We start from the raw sequence: 19,657 nt of genomic DNA, 5'->3' as shown, positions 1-19,657 counted from the left end.
AGCAACCGCCATGACCGACAGTGATAGCTGTCAGATGGCTGTATCCCGCCTTAGAAAAGGGCCCACTCCTTTCTTTTTTTTTTAAAGTTTTTTATTTATAGATTCTTGGGTCACAATTCTTTATATGGTTATAATAATTGTTTATTTTTATGTTATTGCTGATATTGATCTTCAGGTTCAGGATTCAGGTTCAGGATCTGATTTAAAAAGTGTAGGATATTATTTTTGCTGGGAAACCCCTTTAAGGTTTACATTGCTGACCATGAATGATAGGATTTGTTCCTAGCCTATCACCATTTTAATCTTGCTCATGAAAACAGTTTAGAAAACCCGTTTGCAAGCAACTTCATAGGGAATTAGTGACTGCAAAGATCACTACATTCTGTTTTCAGTGCAGGCTGTGTAATGCTTTATATCACCCGTGGGGGCGCTGCAGGGAAACTAAACACTTGTTTCTGGGTTCCTTCGCTCATTACCTCTGATCGCTGACGGTCCCAGCATTTGGGGCATTGTCTACTCTGCTTAGCATTGGGGGAGCATCTTACAAAAAGGAATTGTAGAAGGGGACGACCTCGTTAAATAGTTGGTTCATTAATAATTACCTTTGGAGGAAATTGAGATTTTTATTTCCCCCCTAGGACAAGCCTGTGAGGAGGATGTGGATGAGTGTCTGGAGGCCCCTTGTTACCCCGGAGTACCCTGCACAAATACTTTTGGCTCATACACCTGCGCTTCATGTCCTTATGGTTATGGAGGAGACGGAAGAATATGTGGTAATTAATTCATTATTCCCACTATCAGGCAGAACAACTCTCTAAAGCTTTCTTATTTACTTGATGCGTCAATTCCCCTCCATTTTCAAAATACCTGCTTGCTTCAGTGAATAGAATAAATGTTAACAAGCACCATGATTAGCACATTTTCCAGACAAGCTTGCAGCCCCTGGGTTTCCATTCACTGACAGTAAGCACAAATCTTATATCAAGATCAAATTCAATATTCAGATTCAACCAAGTAAGTGAAAAATAAAGGAATGTCACCGGTGTGATGTTGTTCTCTTTCTTCATACAGTGCAGATAATTCTGACAACTCAAACTCCCAAAACGGAGACCCCGGTGAATCATAGTACGTACGATCCCAGCGGAGGAAGACGAAGCCACGATGAGGGTAAAATGATTGAGCCCCAATCTGGTCTAAATGGTGAGTGACTGTTGGTTATCTGCTCCAAAGGTGGCCAAGCACCTCTTCAAAAAAAATAAAAAATCTTAGCCTTGAAAGATATCGTATTTTCTTCTCCTTTCACATCCAAAGCAAAGAATTCTGCAAGCCGAATTTGTGTTACATAAGCTCCGTCCCTTTGGGTCAGTTCACAGGAAAACCTATGACAATCCAGGATGGAGATGTATGCAATGCCGTGATAACAGAAGATCAGGCTGATTTTGTAGCTCTGAAGGGTAACAGAGAAGAATATCGACTATTGTTAATTTAGACCTAAATCTGAACCCTTTTGGTATCTTACACAGTAGAGTCCCATTATTCTGACCAGCAGCTAATATCCAGAGTACCCGCCATGTGCAGCACGGACAGCAGCTAGACGGGCTGGGAGTGACTCCATAAGGTCTTGGTAGGTTGTCAGAGGTGTCAGGAGCCATGCTGACTGCAGTGCATCCCATCCATCGAGCGAACACGACCATCAAGATGGTCCTACAGATGCTCAATTGAGTTCAAGTCTGGGGAGTTAGGGGTCAGGGTAGTATTGGGAAGTCTTGGTCAGGCTCTTCCAACCAATGTCGGACATTTCTAGCCGTGTCAAATGTCGCATTGTCTTGCTGGAAGATCCCATCTGCCTCAGGGGAGACAATCAGCATGTAGGGGTGTACGAAATCTGCCTGGATGGATTCATACCCAAATCGGTTGAGAGTGCCTTCCACATGGATGAGTGGCCCAGAGAATGCCAGGAAAACCTTCCCCCGATCATAACGCTGCCACCACCACAAGCTTGTGTTCTTCCAGCAATTGTTAGAGGGTGTTTGTTCATTCGTCAGAGAAGACAACCCTTTACCAATCAGCGGAGGTCCAATTCCAATACGGCCGCAAAAACTGAAGCCTTTTCTGCTGATGCAGCTCCATTATCAGAGGTGCAGTGACCGTCCGTCCGCTCCGGAGCCCCATACACAGTAGAGTTCGCCGAACTGTTGTGTTAGACACACGTCTGATCTCCCCCTGGTTCATTTTGGTGCTGAGCTGCTCCACTGTAGGGTGTCTTCATTCACCTCTCGCACCAGTGGCATGTGGTGCTCCATAGTTTCCACGTCGCTTCTTCACAATGGTGCCATTTGTCCACTCACCAAACACTTCCACCACAACAGCACTGATAAATCGCCCATATTAACCATGACAGCAACAAGAGATATGTGTGCAGAGAGCCTATCACACACCTTATATACCCACCAAGCCAGCTCACCACACCTTATATACCAGTGGTGGCTAACCTTGGCACTCCAGCTGTGGTGAAACTACGACTCCCAGCATGCTCCATTTATTTCTATAGAGTTCTAAGAGCAGCCAAGCAAGGGGGGCATCTTGGGAGTTGTAGTTTTACCACAGCTGGAGTGCCAAGGTTAGCTATCACTGTTATATACTCACCAAACCAGCTGACCACACCTTATATACCCACTGAGCCAGCTCACCACACCTTATATACCCACCGAGCCATCTTAGCACACCTCATATACTCACCAAACCAGCTCACTACACCTTATATACTCACTGAGCCAGCTCACCACACCTTATATACCCACCGAGCCAGCTTAGCACACCTCATATACTCATCAAACCAGCTCACTACACCTTATATACTCACCGAGCCAGCTCAGCACAGCTTATATACTCACCAAGCCAGCTCACCACGCCTTATATACCCACCGAGCCCACTCACCACACCTTATATACCCACCGAGCTAGCTCACCACACCTTATATACCCACAGAGCCAGCTCAGCACACCTTATATACCAACCGAGCCAGCTCACCACACCTTATATACTCACCAAACTAGCTCTCCGTACCTTATATACCCACCGAGCCAGCTCAGCACACCTTATATACTCACCGAGCCAGCTCACCACACTATACCCACAGAGCCAGCTCAGCACACCTTATATACCAACCGGGCCAGCTCACCACACCTTATATACCCACCGAGCAGCTCACCACACTTTATATACCCACTGAGCCAGCTCACCACACCTTATATACCCACCGAGCAGCTCACCACACTTTATATACCCACTGAGCCAGCTCACCACACTTTATATACCCACTGAGCCAGCTCACCACACCTTATATACCCACCAAACCAGCTCACCGCACCTTATATACCCACCAAACCAGCTCAGCACACCTTATATACTCACTGAGCCAGCTCACCACACCTTATATACTCACCAAACCAGCTCACCGCACCCTATATACCTACTGAGCCAGCTCACCACACCTTATATACCCGCTGAGCCAGCTCAGCTTTCTTCATAAGCTATGCGCTGCCAATGTCAAAAGTAGGAGATGGTCAGAATAATGGGAATCATCTGTGTAGATGCAAAATGGGGCAAAAAGTGAATAGGGGGTCAAATCCTGAAGGTAGGATGGACAAAATGTTGGAGGTTGAGAGTGCTGGATGTAGAGTTCTCCTTTCCTGAAGGAAGGCCCAGCCATGTTAGAAGAAGTATGATTGTGAATCTGTAGAAAAACAGACACATAGTCCGATGAAGTGGAAGCACTGCACATGTTATATAGATGAGCTGCTGACCGCGGCGACACGGACAATTTACCGGGATAATTAACCAGGGCCATAAGGTAATAACAAATCAGTGTTAATTTACTGAAGCAGCTAATGAATTAAATGGTGACCATTAGCGGGATGTTGTTCTACATTCTTCTCGAGTGGAGGAGCGTATGTTTATTTGATCTGTTTCTGAGCCTGGCAGAGAAAAATGACCGCTATTCTGAGGGAATGGGCCAAAAAATTATTGTACTGTGCGGATAAGGTAAAGAAAATACATTCAGCAGGAAAGTCACTGCCAAGAGGAACCATTCAGGGGAAGAGGAACTGGCAGGAAGTTGTGAAGTCACCCGAAACATACAAATGTTGGTTGACCCACAAACCATGTGCTACATAATGTGCCACCATCATACCACCTCAGTTATCACATTGTTCTTCTTTTTCTTCCACTTCCTCCTCACTATTTTGTTTTTTATTCTTTGATTCTATTATTCCTCCCCTTTTTTCTCCTTTCTCATCCTTATGATTTTACTTTTTGTCTTCCTTCTTATTCGTTCTGCTTTTATTCATAATCATTTCATTTTCTAATCTTCCTTACTCTTCCTCTTCATCATAATCCTACATTTCTTATTGTACTTCTTTCTCTCCCTCTTTTTAATCTTTGTCTTCTTATATTTTCTCTTGTATTTCCTATATTTTCTTTTCCTTCTTTTTCTTCTGTTTCTTACTACTTCTCCTTTCTCTTCTTCTCCTTTATCTTCATCTTCTTTCTCATCTCTTCTACTTGCTGTTTTACTTCTATCTCCACTTATTATCTTCCTCTTCTTCATTTAATTTTCTTACCTTGTTCATCTATTTCTTCTTACTTTTCTGTCTTTACTTGATGTCAATGTTTGACTTCCTCTTTTATCTTCTTCTTCGTCATCTTCCATTCCTTCTTCTGCTTCTTCCTCTTCTTCTTTGTCCTGCTTTTCTTACATTCATTCGTAACTCTTTTTCTATTTCTTATGCTGTGGTAAGTTCACTTTCTTATTGATCAGCTTCAATGTCTTTCTCTACTTCTATGTCCTCTTCTATATTTCAATATTCCTATCATCTTCCTCTACTACTTGTGTTGTCATAGGTTCATTTCTGTATTGCTTGATCTATGTCTTCCTCTTCCACATCCTCCTCTGCATTATCTTCTTCATATTGTCTCTTTCATAGGTTGACTTCTGTATTGATTGTCTTCCATGTGTTCGGCTTCATCTGCTTCCATGTCTTCTTCTAGATATTCTTCACCACCCTCTGTTCCTTGTGCAGTTATAGGTTGACTTTCATATGAATTCTCTTCTGTATCTTCCTCTTCATCTTCTGTATCTTTCTATTCATCTGTGTCCATATCCTCTTCTATGTATCATCTTCCTCTATTCTTTGTGTTGTCATGGGTTGGGTCTTGGGTTGACTTCCGTATGTATTAATTTCTGTGTCTTCCTCTTCTTCCATGTCTTCTGATAGCTTCTAATTTTTTACCTTTTTACTCTTCTTCCACTTGCTCTTTTCATTGTCCTTTATTCCTTTTTCATTTAACTTTATTATTATGAATCATCTTTCTTTTTTTTTTTTTCCATCTTCCTCTTTTTTTTTCTTCTTGGATGACCTCTTCTTATCAATGTCTTCTTCCTATTCCTCTTTGTTATAATTTTGACTTCTGATACCCTTTAGAGTAGAGAATAGTGTTTCTTCACAGCGTCTTTTCTTCTGTTGAAGTCTTCATGCTTCTGAATTGTCATGATTTTAATAAATGTATCTTTTGGGTCTTCCTATCTTTTGTAGTTGATTACTCTAATGTGCATCTTCTCTTCTTCTATTTCTTCTTTCTCTTTTTTAATAAGTGCTTTCCAGATTTGACTTCCTTTTTCATCCTCTTCATCTTTCTCATATCAAGAATGGGATAAAACTTCATATTGGAAAGGTTTGTCTCAATATGGTATATCGTGTGACGTAAATCCATCCTACTGAGATGCTATATGGACAGGACCAGATAAAGGTTGCTGGAGGCCCCTGGGCAGAAAAGTGAAGGACATTCATCCCACCTTTATGATATGGACCTTACCTGACAGGCATCCACTTACATAGGAGAGGTGGCCATACATGCCTCTAGCAGATTACCAAGCCAGTGCCTCCCTAAGACTTCAGTGAAATCTCCACATGCTTTCTCCACCTACCCTCTGCTGGATAGTATCACTGAATAGCCCATTAGTAGAGATGAGTGATTCAAAGTTGACGAAGTGGAATTTGATCCGAATTTCAGGAAAAATACGATTTGCACCGAATCCGAATTTCCTCACGCTTCGTGGTAACAAATCAAATTTTTTCCTAAAATGGCTGCTGCACGTGTTAGGACATGGAGCAAGGAACTCTGGGAACGAGGGATCACTCAAAATTCCATGCATGCAGCCAATCAGCAGCCAGCCCTGTGATGTCACAGCCCTATAAATAGCCTCAGCCATCTTGGATTCAGCCATTTTCCAGTGTGCTTAGTGCAAGGAGAGACGTCAGCAGGCGCTAGGGAAAGTGCTAGGAAAGACTTTATTGTGCTGAAAAAATTATTTACAAGTTTAGGGAAAGATTATTCAAGGTGTAGGGAAAGTATAGGGAGGAGTCATCTACACTATAAAAGGAGAACAGGGTGCAATAGGAGGGTGTACAGCCTAAGTAATAGGAGCGATTCTATTACACCTTGCTGCACTGACTGCGGATCCAAATTGCAGTTATACTGCTGCTTTTAGGTTGTTTGCACTATATGATACATCACTAATTCCAGCAAACCTTGCTTGTGTTTGGGGTGCAAGTTCTGTGAACCAGCCATTTATGGGGTGTATTAATAGAAAAAATACGTATGTCCTATTAGCCGTTCTGCGTTGATTTTACATTGTTTAACTTTTTTTGGGGGGTTTACTAATAGGAAAAAAAAGGGAAAAATATGTCATGAGCGCCCTTCAGCGGTGAAGTTACATTGTACTACAGCCATTTACGTGGTGTAGAAAAAGAAAATATACGTATGTCCCATCACCCGTTCTGCGGTGAATTGTGATTGTTATATTTCTTTTTTTGGGGTGTGGAAATAGGAAAAATAATATGTCTTAATTGCCGTTCTGGGGTGAATTGTGTTTTTTATTTATATATATAGTCCAGAGAATGAACAGCACTCCAATAGATCATGGACAAATAACTCTTTTATTCACCCGTAAGGTGCAACGTTTCGGCTCAATACTAGAGCTTTTTTTTTTTGGCTTGAAAAAGGCTCTAGTATCGAGCCGAAACTTTGCACCGCACGGGTGAATGAAGGAGTTATTTGTCCATGATCTATTGGAGTGCCGTTCATTCTCTGGACTATTATTGGGGTAAGAAGCCTATTCCCTCAAGGACGTGCACCCACATTTGTCCATTTGCCTGTGCCGCCATTTTTCGTTGATATATATATATATATATGAAGTAAAAAAAGGGGGTCAGTCAGCACATCCCATAGCACCGCAATATTGCAAATGCTATAGCAGCCAGTTAGAGATATTTGGCAAATCATTTTGTACAAAATTATCTGAGCCCGTCTGCCGAACGTCAAGGCAATCTCTAGTTAGACGGGTTCCTAACACTATATACCTGTCATGTGCCGTGGCGGCTAACATAAAATTCAGAAGGTGTAGGTTCCACTCACATGCTGGGCTCACCTGGATTTCTGTCATTTTCGGTGCCAAAATGGCCTCCATTGGATCCAGGGAAGACATGAACCAGCATGCACGCTGGGCCCACTCCACCCCACCCCCGGCGCCACACGGTCACCAAGGACTGCAATGAGAGTCCACACACTATCTCTCTCCTGGTGCCATATGGTTTCAGTGAGTGGGGGGGAGTGGGCCAAGCTATGTACTAACACTAATTAAAATAACCCTGTGAGACAAACAAGCTGGTCAGGAGTGCACGACTGGAGAGGCTGCCACGCCTCCAGGCAAACTGTGAAGTAAAAAAAGGGGGGGTCAGTCAGCACATCCCATAGCACCGCAATATTGCAAATGCTATAGCAGCCAGTTAGAGATATTTGGCAAATTTGGGGTGGAGTGGGCCCAGCTTGCATGCTGGTTCATGTCTTCCCTGGATCCAATGGAGGCCATTTTGGCACCGGAAATGACAGAAATCCAGGTGAGCCCAGCATGTGAGTGGAACCTACACCTTCTGAATTGCATGTTAGCCGCCATGGCACATGACAGGTATATAGTGTTAGGAACCCGTCTAACTAGAGATTGCCTTGACGTTCGGCAGACGGGCTCAGATAATTTTGTACAAAATGATTTGCCAAATATCTCTAACTGGCTGCTATAGCATTTGCAATATTGCGGTGCTATGGGATGTGCTGACTGACCCCCCCTTTTTTTACTTCATATATATATATATATATATATATATATATATATACAGCCAGGTCCATAAATATTGGGACATCGACACAATTCTAACAGTTTTGACGCTATACACCACCACAGTGAATTTGAAATGAAACGAACAAGATGTGCTTTAACTGCAGACTGTCAGCTTTAATTTGAGGGTATTTACATCCAGATCAGGTGAACGGTGCAGGAATTACAACAGTTTGCATATGTGCCTCCCACTTGTTAAGGGACCAAAAGTAATGGGACAATTGGCTTCTCAGCTGTTCTATGGTCAGGTGTGTGTTATTCCCTCATTATCCCAATTACAATGAGCAGATAAAAGGTCCAGAGTTCATTTCCAGTCTGCTATTTGCATTTGGAATCTGTTGCTGTCAACTCTCAAGATGAGATCCAAAGAGCTGTCACTATCAGTGAAGCAAGCCATCATTAGGCTGAAAAAACAAAACAAACCCATCAGAGAGATAGCAAAAATATTAGGCATGGTCAAAACAACTGTTTGGAACATTCTTAAAAAGAAGAACGCACCGGTGAGCTCAGCAACACCAAAAGACCCGGAAGACCACGGAAAACAACTGTGGTGGATGACCGAAGAATTCTTTCCCTGGTGAAGAAAACACCCTTCACAACAGTTGGCCAGATCAAGAACACTCTCCAGGAGGTAGGTGTATGTGTGTCAAAGTCAACAATCAAGAGAAGACTTCACCAGAATGAATACAGAGGGTTCACCACAAGATGTAAACCATTGGTGAGCCTCAAAAACAGGAAGACCAGACTAGAGTTTGCCAAACGACATCTACAAAAGCCTTCACAGTTCTGGAACAACATCCTATGGACACATGAGACCAAGATCAACTTGTACCAGAGTGATGGGAAGAGAAGAGTATGGAGAAGGAAAGGAACTGCTCATGATCCTAAGCATACCACCTCATCAGTGAAGCATGGTGGTGGTAGTGTCATGGCGTGGGCATGTATGGCTGCCAATGGAACTGGTTCTCTTGTATTTATTGATGATGTGACTGCTGACAAAAGCAGCAGGATGAATTCTGAAGTGTTTCGGGCAATATTATCTGCTCATATTCAGCCAAATGCTTCAGAACTCATTGGACGGCGCTTCACAGTGCAGATGGACAATGACCCAAAGCCTACTGCAAAAGAAACCAAAGAGTTTTTTAAGGGAAAGAAGTGGAAAGTTATGCAATGGCCAAGTCAATCACCGGACCTGAATCCGATTGAGCATGCATTTCACTTGCTGAAGACAAAACTGAAGGGAAAATGCCCCAAGAACAAGCAGGAACTGAAGACAGTTGCAGTAGAGGCCTGGCAGAGCATCACCAGGGATGAGACCCAGCGTCTGGTGATGTCTATGCGTTCCAGATTTCAGGCTGTAATTGACTGCAAAGGATTTGCAACCAAGTATTAAAAAGTGAAAGTTTGATTTATGATTATTATTCTGTCCCATTACTTTTGGTTCCTTAACAAGTGGGAGGCACATATGCAAACTGTTGTAATTCCTGCACCGTTCACCTGATTTGGATGTAAATACCCTCAAATTAAAGCTGACAGTCTGCAGGTAAAGCACATCTTGTTCATTTCATTTCAAATCCATTGTGGTGGTGTATAGCGCCAAAAATGTTAGAATTGTGTCGATGTCCCAATATTTATGGACCTGACTGTATGTCTTAATTGCCATTCAGCGGTGAAGTAACATTGCATTACAGCCTTTTTTTGGGGGTATTATTTTAATGTACCGTATTTTTCGCTTTATAAGACGCACCTGATGATATGACGCACCTAGGTTTTTGAGGAGGAAAATAAGAAAACAAATATTTTCAACCAAAAGGTGTGCTTTTGGTGGGTTTTGAACTATTGGTGGTCTGTGGATGACACTTATGTGATTATAACACCCATCATCCTAAAGAATACACTGATGTACTGTACATTGGTGTATTCTCAAGGATGAGGGGAGTTATAGTCAGATTAAATATAAACACTATCCAGGGACTGTTCTGTAATTGGCATGTGTTTATATTAAATATGACTATAACCCCCCTCATCCATAGGAATCCACTCATATACTGCAGTACATGGGTGGATTCCTATGGATGAGGGGGGTTATAGTCATATTTAATATAAACACATGCCAATTACAGAACAGTCCCTGGACAGTGTTTATATTAAATACTATAACCCCCCTCATCCATAGCAATCCACTCATACACTGCAGTACATGGGGGATGTATGAGCAGAGAGAAGCAGGGCTGGCAGGCACAATAACAGAGGCGCTGGAGCGCACAGTGTGACAGGCATCCAGCACATAGACGAGAAGATGGGACCCTGGAGCTCAGGTCAGTGCTCCCGGCAGCAGCTGGAGGGGACAGTGGGGAGAAGATTATACTTACTGGAGCTGCAGGCTCCGGTCCTGGGTGCACACCAGACGTGCGGGCTGGCGGCCAAAGGAGGGGAAAGGGGGAAGAATGTTCACTTAAGGATCTGAGGACTCCGGTGCCGGGTGCGCACCGGACATGTGGGCTGGCTGCTGGAGGAGGGGAAAGGGTGTAAAATGTTCACTTACAGGATCTGAGGACTCCGGTGCCGGGTGCGCACCGGATGTGCGGCTGGCTGCTGGAGGAGGGGACAGGGGGAAAACACTTTCACTTACTGGAGCTGCGGGCTCCCGTCCCGGGCGCTGGCGGCAGCGGAGCATAATAAGTGAAGCCGCCAGCCTGCCCATCCCTGGTGCGGTCTTGTTAAGGAAGCGCGGGCTGGAGGCAGAAGCCTTCAGTGAAACCGCCAGTCCACCCAACAGTTTAATGGCCACCTAATTTGCATCGCATTCGTTTTATAAGACGCAGTGACTTTTTCCCTCCACTTTGGAGGGAAAAAAAGTGCGTCTTATAAAACGAAAAATACGGTAATTCTTTTATTATACAGTATGTCAGACATACAGATGACAGGCCCTTCAAAGGGAATGGGCAGTGGCCAAAATGTTTCTGTCCGAGGCAGCAGAAGAAGGGGGGGTGGCAGCAGGAGTCGCAGCGAGAGGCCTGAGCTCCCGGTGTCATCAAGAGGTTGTGTCTTGACCAGCAACCCAGCGGAGCTTGAATGGTTGACTCGGTCTTCAGGTTTGTCGTAAGTGACATCAGACACTCCCAGCCAAGAGTCGGTGGGTTCCTTTGACATGACGCTTAGTTAGCATGGCCCGGGAGATGGCCATGTGCCCCCACCTGTCCTGAACCTTCCTCTGTAATTTTCAGTTCCCTTAGCGCGAGAAGTATTATATGCCGTAGGCTAGGCTCCACTTTTCAGCGAGTACTAGCTATTAGAGGACAGTCAGCAGCTACAGCCCAGTCAAGATCTGGAGGAGACATCCGCAGCTTCCTCCAGGTAGACAGGCAAGTAGTGATGAGGAGAGTCGCATGGGAGCAGGTGTTGCGAGAGGTCAAGGTCCTGGCCCTGAGAACATTGAGGGGGACATCAGTGACGTGCAGACAGTAGCGAATGATGATGATGTAGCCAATCGCACTTGGGAGCCGGGTGAATTAGGGGCTTCATCATCAGGAGAAGAGGGTGGCAGCTTGCGCATGAGGCAGTGGCTGAGCCAGCAGGGTGGCAGCGTGGCTGTGAGTCAGCAGGGTGGCAGCAGTGGGAGGTTGGGAGCCAAAAGTGCTCGTGGTAGACCACCCACTTCGTAGGAGCCTACCGGCCCGGAAAGTAGCGGTGCAGGGGTTCACCGAGGCAGTGGTAGCAGGCAGTCAGCGTGGAGTGTTGGGGGGAAAATGGCATATTCGGCGGTGTGGCAATTTTTTGTTAGGCCGCTGGAGGTGAACATGGCCATTTGCCGAATTTGTGGGCAGAAGGTGAAGAGTGGCCAGGGTGCAAATGTTGGCACCACGGCTGTGCGTCAACACATGCAGCATCACCATAAAGTGGCCTGGGAGAACCGTGGCTCCGATGTGCCACCCAGTGGCACGCACCAAATTTCACGCAGTCAAGGCTCCACTACCTCAGCCGAAGGGAGCTGCCTGTCCTTTCCATCAGCTGCTGGTCCTGATGCCCCTGCTCCGAGTCAGTCACTTCGTCAGCAATCGATCACCAAAGCGATTGCCAAGAGACAACAGTATGCGTGCACTCAGCCAACGGCGCAGAAGCTGAACGTGCTCCTAGCCAAGTTGCTGGTGCTGCAGTCCCTCCCTTTCCAAGTGGTGGACTCTGTACCTTTCAGAGAACTGATGGCTTGTGCTGAGCCGAGGTGGTGAGTCCCAAGCCATCATTTCTTTGCCAAAAAGGCAGTACCAGCCCTGCACACATATGTAGAACAGAAGGTGGGCCAGTCCGTGAGCCTGTCGGTGTCTGCCAAAGTGCACGGCAGCGCCGAGGCATGGAGCTGTAACTACGGGCAAGGAAAATATACGTCCATTATGGCCCACTGGGTAAATGTGGTTCCTGCCCAGCCACACCACAACTTGACCAGGTGACGCCGCTTCCGCCTCCATGTTCTCATGCCATTGGTCCTGCGACAATGTCCGCCTCTGCCTCCTCCACCGTGTCCTCAGCCTCCACTGCAGGGACAATTCACAGTGCCCCTCTAGCATACCACATGTGCAGGGCACAGCGGTGTCATACTGTTCTGCACCTGATTTGCCTGGGCAAATGGAATCACACAGGGGAGGAACTGCTCTGCGTCCTTCATCAAGAAATCGAATCCTGGCTTTGTCCTCGACAACTGAAAAATGAAACCATGGTGACCGACAACGGGAAGAACATGGTGTCGGCGCTGCGTCAAGGAGGGCTGAGCAATGCGCCCTGCATCGCACACGTGTTCAATCTGGTTGTAAAGCGGTTCCTGAAGTCTTACACCCATCTACAAGACATCCTAAAAATGGGCAGGAAACTTTGCACGCACTTCAGCCACTCATACATCGCAAAGCACACCCTCCTTGAGCTGCAGTGGCAGAACGACATCCCCCAACATAGGCTGATATGCAACATTTCCACCCGTTGGAATTTCACCCTCCATATGTTGGACCGATTATATGAACAGAGAAAGGCCATAAATGATTTCTTGATGATACAGGCGGACAGAGGTACTCCCCTGTGTAACTTCGATGTTAACCAGTGGCAGCTCATGCGTGGCACCTGCCGTTTGCTCGGGCCCTTTGAGGAGGCCACTTTATTTGTCAGTCTGGCCAGGGGACAGAAGACGTGGCAACTACATCTCATGGCCACATCAGCCCTGTGGGGGCTGAACTAGAGGAGGAGGAGGACATTTGAGCACAAGCAATATGTAGAGAAATGGGTGGTTTTCTACACAGGTGACAGGAGAGAAGGAGCAGGAGCAGCCAGAGGAGCTACAGGGCGATGAGGAAGATGAGGCAGTGGAGATGGAGGCAGGGAGTTCCTCCGAGTCACTTGCGCAAATGGCCCGATGCATGCTCATTTGCTTGTGTATGGACAGCTGAATTGTCACCATTCGGCAGAGGGATGATTACTGGCTCTCCACCATGTTAGACCCTCGCTACCGGTACAAAATGGGAGCCTTTTTCACACCCGCTGAGAGGGAGGACAAACTGAACTACTATTGAGACAGACTATGTAGTCAGTTGGCCGCTGCCTATGTGCGCCATCGCCCATCGTCACGCACGTTCCACTGCCATGGCTGCTGGGGGATGGGGGGCAGGAGCAGTACCAGCTCCATCAGCAGCAACTTAAGTCTAGAGTTAGTACTGGTATTGCCCCCCACCTCATCACTCTGTCACTGGACCACTTTGTGGTCTCCTCATGCTGCTGCTACCTCAACAATATGTCAATGGGCCACTCTGTAGTCTCCTCATTCTGCTTCCACCTCAACACTATTTCACTGGGCCACTCTGCGGTCACCTCATGCTGCTGCTACCTCAACACTATGTCAATATGCTACTCTGTGGTCTCCTCATGCTGCTGCTACCTCAACACTATGTCAATGGGCCACTCTGTTGTCTCCTCATGATGCTGCCACATCACTACTCTGTGATCTCCTCATGCTGCTGCCGCATCACTACTCTGTGGTCTCCTCATGCTGATGCCACATCACTACTATGTGGTCTCCTCATGCTGACGCCACCTCAACACTACGTCACTAGGCCACTCTGTGGTCTCCTCATGCTGCTGCTACATCAACACTATGTCAATAGGCCACTCTGTGGTCTCCTCATGCTGCTGCTACATCAACACTATGTCACTGGGCTACTCTGTGGTCTCATGCTGTTGCTACCTCAACACTATTCAATGGCCCACTCTGTGGTCTCCTCATACTGCTGCTACATCACCTCTGTGGTCTCCTCATGATGCTGCCACTTCACCACTCTGTGGTCTCCTCATGCTGCTGCTACCTCAACACTATGTCACTGGGCCACTCTGTTGTCTCCTCATGTTGCTGCCACACCCCTACTCTGTGGTCTCCTCATGCTGCTGCCACTTCACCACTATGTGGTCTCCTCATGCTGCTGCCACATCACTACTCTGTGGTCTCCTCATGATGCTGCCACATCACTACTCTGTGGACTTCTCATGCTGTTCCCACACTCCCCACTCCATGACTGGGCCACTATTTTGCCTTTTTGGCCTGGTTGACATCATCATTTATTTGACCCTCCTTCTGATCTGTCAGAAGGAAGGAAAAATGGGACGCACAATGGATCTTGTCTGTGCTGCAGCTGTAAGGCTTGTATGACATGGTCCCTATTTTGCATCAGTGTCATTGGTTTATGATTTGGGAGCCAAAAGCAGGAGTGGGTATAAAACACAGAAGACATGCAAATATTCCATTCACGTGTCATCTCTGTTTTGGATCCACTTCTATTTTTTTGGGCTTTAGAAATACTGATGGATTACTGACCAAATGCTGAACAAGTGAAGGCGGATGCTCCACAGACAGGATCCGTTTTTTGGGGGGTTATTTTTGTGACGGATCAGAGGATGGGCAAAATAATCAGTGACATCAACACAAACTTACTGCTGACACCCTCTCCACTCTGTCGTTGGGCTCTACTTGTATAAGCGTTTAATAGAACAGGTTCTGTAGACATCTATGTGGAATCAGCTGACGACGGTGTAAAAAGGGTGCACTTCTTCTTGACATTAACATCGACCTGTAAGGCTCAGTTCACACTTGCGTTATTTGGTCAGTTCTGGCCCCATAACTGCGCAAATAAGTGAAGTGTGCAGTGATTCTAATAGCGATGCCTGTCATCTGCGTGTCATACTGACTCACAGTATTATTTCACTACCACAGCAGACTCCCTATGCGTGTTTCCGCAAGGCACAGTGTTCTACACCACTATTCAGGCTCTCTGCAGCCAGGAAATAGCTGTTTTTTTAACGCAATTCGCCACTAATAAATTCAGATCGAATTGAATTTTTTCTGAAAATTCGGTAAACCAACCGAATCGAATTTTTGAGAAATTCGCTCATCTCTAACCATTAGGGTGGGAGGCTGGTGGAGACCTCAGAGATTTCTAATTATGGATGTCTAAAAGTAGTACTAAAGGGGGCTATACGTACATAGTGCCACTACTCCTTTATATTAGATGAGTTTTAATATTTCTACCAATTAAAGTTTGTAAAATTTGAAGAATTGTTTCTCAGAATAGACATATAACTATGTACCTATTGAATGTGTATGAATATAGGTTCTCCTGATGCTCCAAGCCCCACAGAAAGTAGCAAAAGACCAAAAACATCAATTGTGCCAACAACCCGGAGTCTTCCATCCCTTATGACCATCAATGATTCAAAGAGGACAACATTCTCCAGAATACTAAATGGTCGAAGAACAGCTTCTCATCTACTCCGCAATGGTTGGGTCACCAGCCATACATCAAGGAATGGATACAGAGGAACTACTACCAATGAGTTTCCTATCAGAAGAAGTGTAGCTTCCATCTCTCAGCAACGACCAGGTGCCCAAGAGACAATGTTAAAGGAACACGCCAGTAAAAAGAATGAAGTCAATGAAATACTAAACAGAGTCAACAATGGTGACCAAGAGAAGAGTCAGCAGGTAGAAGATATTTCCACCTTGATGAACAGGACAGAAGATCGAGGGGAGTTGAGAAGCCCATTTACTCTGGCTCCAGAGAAACTGACCTGTGCCGATTCTCCGTGTTTCCGTGGTGTTCAATGTGAACCGAGCGTGGAAGGAGGCTTCAAATGTGGAAGGTGTCCCTTCGGATATTATGGAGATGGAATGACTTGTCAAGGTAAAGGACAACAGAATACTAATAGTGTTAATATCCCTTAGTGCAGTGTTCCCCAATTTGTGGCTCTCCAGTTGTTGCCTGTGACAGTCTGCTGGGAGTTGTAGTTTGGCAACAGATGGAGACCCAAAGGTTGGGGACTTCTGCTTTTGTGTAATGTAGGCTTAACTTCTCCTGACCTGCTGTACCCTGCTGACAGCTAGTATGTAACACCCAAGGCCTAAATATTTATTGCACTGTGATTGCAGCAATGTCCATAGGAGGATCAGCAGGGAATGGCAGTGTTGATTGGAGAAAAATATGATCCCATCTGGTTCACCCTTGTGATTGAGATCATGGCATCACAAGGGAGGAGGACTCCCTTTGTTTCATGAAGGTCATGAATGGTTATGGAGGACTGACAGTTTTAAGGGACAGCCCTGGGGTTAATAAGGCTCCCCTGTCCTCAGTGAATTTCTGAGTATACCTGACGCCGACCATAACAACTGTCTGCACAATTTACGAGCAAAGACAGCAATACACTGGAATATAGAGGTTCTCCAATAAAAAAAAATATTATTGTAACATCAAAGTAAAAAATATACCATACATATGTAACATACAAAATCATCCATAAAACAAAGAAAACGAGACCTTACAAACAACCTCATCCAAAAAGTAAGGCTCTTTTAATGTAGTCAAGCAAAAATATGTTGCATCCTGAAGACCAAAATCTGCATGTAAGGGATTAAAGGGTTTGCCCCCTCAAGACGATGGTGGTCTATATGCCCTATAATACATATAGATGTCCTAGAGGGGGTCAACTTGGTAAGACCACATATTACATGGTAATCAGTTCATTTGATTAAGTGGCCTGCAATACTACATTTCCCCTGTAGTGGCCTCCCACCACTTCCCCCCAGTGGGCTTAGCTGCTAGTTGTTATACCATGAGTTTTTAAAAAGTTGTGCCAAGTTTCGGGCTGCAATCTTCTTTCTTTAATTAATTTACAGACCCCCTGATATTCAGTTTGCTCCATGTGGTTGTGCCCCTCCTATTAATACATGCAGGATCTGTGTGTCCAGGATGCTGCTGTCTTCACTAGCTCTCATGTATCAGCATAGCTTCATTCTTTGACTGATTTCCCATTTTAAAGCTCACAAGGCATCTCCTCTAACTGCTACTGACAGTCACTGATGTTAAGGAGTGTGCGGTTTCCGCCCCACCATCACCCAGCAGAGTCTGATATGGGTGTTCTGATCTCTCTATATGCTGCCTTATCTGATTCTCTCCCCACACACTGCCCTATATGTGCTTTCCTCCCTATCTACACCCTATGTAAGCTGTTTCTCCCCTCTCCACACTCTGATCTCTCTGACCTCCTTCCCCTCTACTGCTGAGAGAAGGTAGAGCAGAGAGAGAGAGAGAGAGAGCAGTGTGTTGTGGGATCTGTCAGATTCAGAAGGGCAGTCAGTTAGGTGAAGAAGGACTATTTAGAAATTTGTTCCGTTTTGCATTTAGAAACCAAATGGACATTAATAATAAATAAAAAAAAGCTGTTCTATGGTGGCTCTATTCATTGCAATAAGGTTTCCAGAGATGTATGCCCAGAACGATTTATATTTTGACTGGACACGACCACCACTAGAGGGAGCAAAGTGAAGTCACACAGGCTTACTGAGTTCACTCCTAGCAGTTTGCTGCCTCTAGTGGCCACTTTGTGATTATACTTCATATGATCTCGTGATTCATTAGGAAATCCATCGACTACTTTGTAGAACATTCCGTTTTTTCTTCTCTTGCATAAGCGTCTGTTCTGTTAGTATAAAACTAATTCCCTCCATTAATTATCTCTCCATAACTCAGCAATTTGCAGCCATCCATGTGGAAGGAACATGGAATGCGTCGCTCCTAATGTTTGTAAATGTAAGCCGGGCTATTCTGGATACAACTGTCAGACGGGTAAGCGGCCGCACGCCGGCATTTGTCCCGATAAATGTTTACAGCTGGGGACATTGTGCTTCCTTCTAATGAGTCCTGATCTCTTACAGCTGTGTGCCGCCCGGACTGCAGGAACCGCGGGAGGTGCACGAGACCCAACGTGTGCGAGTGTGCCCTGGGCTACGGAGGGGCCACCTGTGATGAAGGTGACTATCGCTCCCAACAATCCCATCTCATCTACTTGGTTACAATGTATTTCAGAGGCGTAACGTGAAGCTCCTGGGCCCCAATGCAAAATATGAGAAGAAGGGGCCCCAACTACCAGTGTCTTCTTATCTGGCAGTGCTTTGGGGCCCTCAGGCACTAGAGCCCATTGACAATTGCTAACTTTGTGGCTGTGTCCCTGATGTAACATTTTAGAAACTTTAGAAATGTAGTATCTGTGCCTGGGACTATACAGATGTAGCAGAGCTGCGCATCCTTTCATTATGCCGCAGTAATTCTTTATCAAAAGGGTTAAATAGCCAGGATTTTTGCAAAATTTGGTCCCTTAACAGCTGCCATAAAACATGTATGGGGAGTCAATAAGAGGTTAAACGCTTGGCCTCTTAAAGGGACAGTATGCACTATTACAACATATCCTGTCCTGAGCAAAAAAAAATTATATATATACAGTACAGACCAAAAGTTTGGACACACCTTCTCATTCAAAGAGTTTTCTTTATTTTCATGACTATGAAGGCATCAAAACTATGAATTAACACATGTGGAATTATATACATAACAAACAATTGTGAAACAACTGAAAATATGTAATATTCTAGGTTCTTCAAAGTAGCCACCTTTTGCTTTGATTACTGCTTTGCACACTCTTGGCATTCTCTTGATGAGCTTCAAGAGGTAGTCCCCTGAAATGGTCTTCCAACAGTCTTGAAGGAGTTCCCAGAGATGCTTAGCACTTGTTGGCCCTTTTGCCTTCACTCTGCAGTCCAGCTCACCCCAAACCATCTCGATTGGGTTCAGGTCCGGTGACTGTGGAGGCCAGGTCATCTGGCGCAGCACCCCATCACTCTCCTTCATGGTCAAATAGCCCTTACTTTCAAAGTTTTCCCAATTTTTCGGCTGACTGACTGACCTTCATTTCTTAAAGTAATGATGGCCACTAGTTTTTCTTTACTTAGCTGCTTTTTTCTTGCCATAATACAAATTCTAACAGTCTATTCAGTAGGACTATCAGCTGTGTATCCACCTGACTTCTCCTCAATGTAACTGATGGTCCCAACCCCATTTATAAGG

The 19,657-nt window shown here is 45.3% G+C and overlaps 1 protein-coding gene across 1 annotated transcript in view; it reads left to right on the top strand.

Annotated features, from left to right (window-relative positions):
* VWDE (von Willebrand factor D and EGF domains) overlaps nucleotides 1–19,657 on the top strand; it is a 109,472-nt gene that overhangs the window by 78,324 nt on the left and 11,491 nt on the right. The window contains exons 19-23 of the mRNA XM_040431275.1: nucleotides 639–773; nucleotides 1,072–1,200; nucleotides 15,875–16,444; nucleotides 18,287–18,382; nucleotides 18,472–18,567. Of these exons, the coding sequence (XP_040287209.1) occupies nucleotides 639–773; nucleotides 1,072–1,200; nucleotides 15,875–16,444; nucleotides 18,287–18,382; nucleotides 18,472–18,567 (1,026 nt within the window). The remainder of the gene's footprint in view (nucleotides 1–638; nucleotides 774–1,071; nucleotides 1,201–15,874; nucleotides 16,445–18,286; nucleotides 18,383–18,471; nucleotides 18,568–19,657) is intronic.

Source organism: Bufo bufo, chromosome 5 (assembly GCF_905171765.1).
Source record: "Bufo bufo chromosome 5, aBufBuf1.1, whole genome shotgun sequence".
NCBI lineage: Eukaryota > Metazoa > Chordata > Amphibia > Anura > Bufonidae > Bufo > Bufo bufo.
This window is presented reverse-complemented; position numbering and strand designations above follow the sequence as displayed.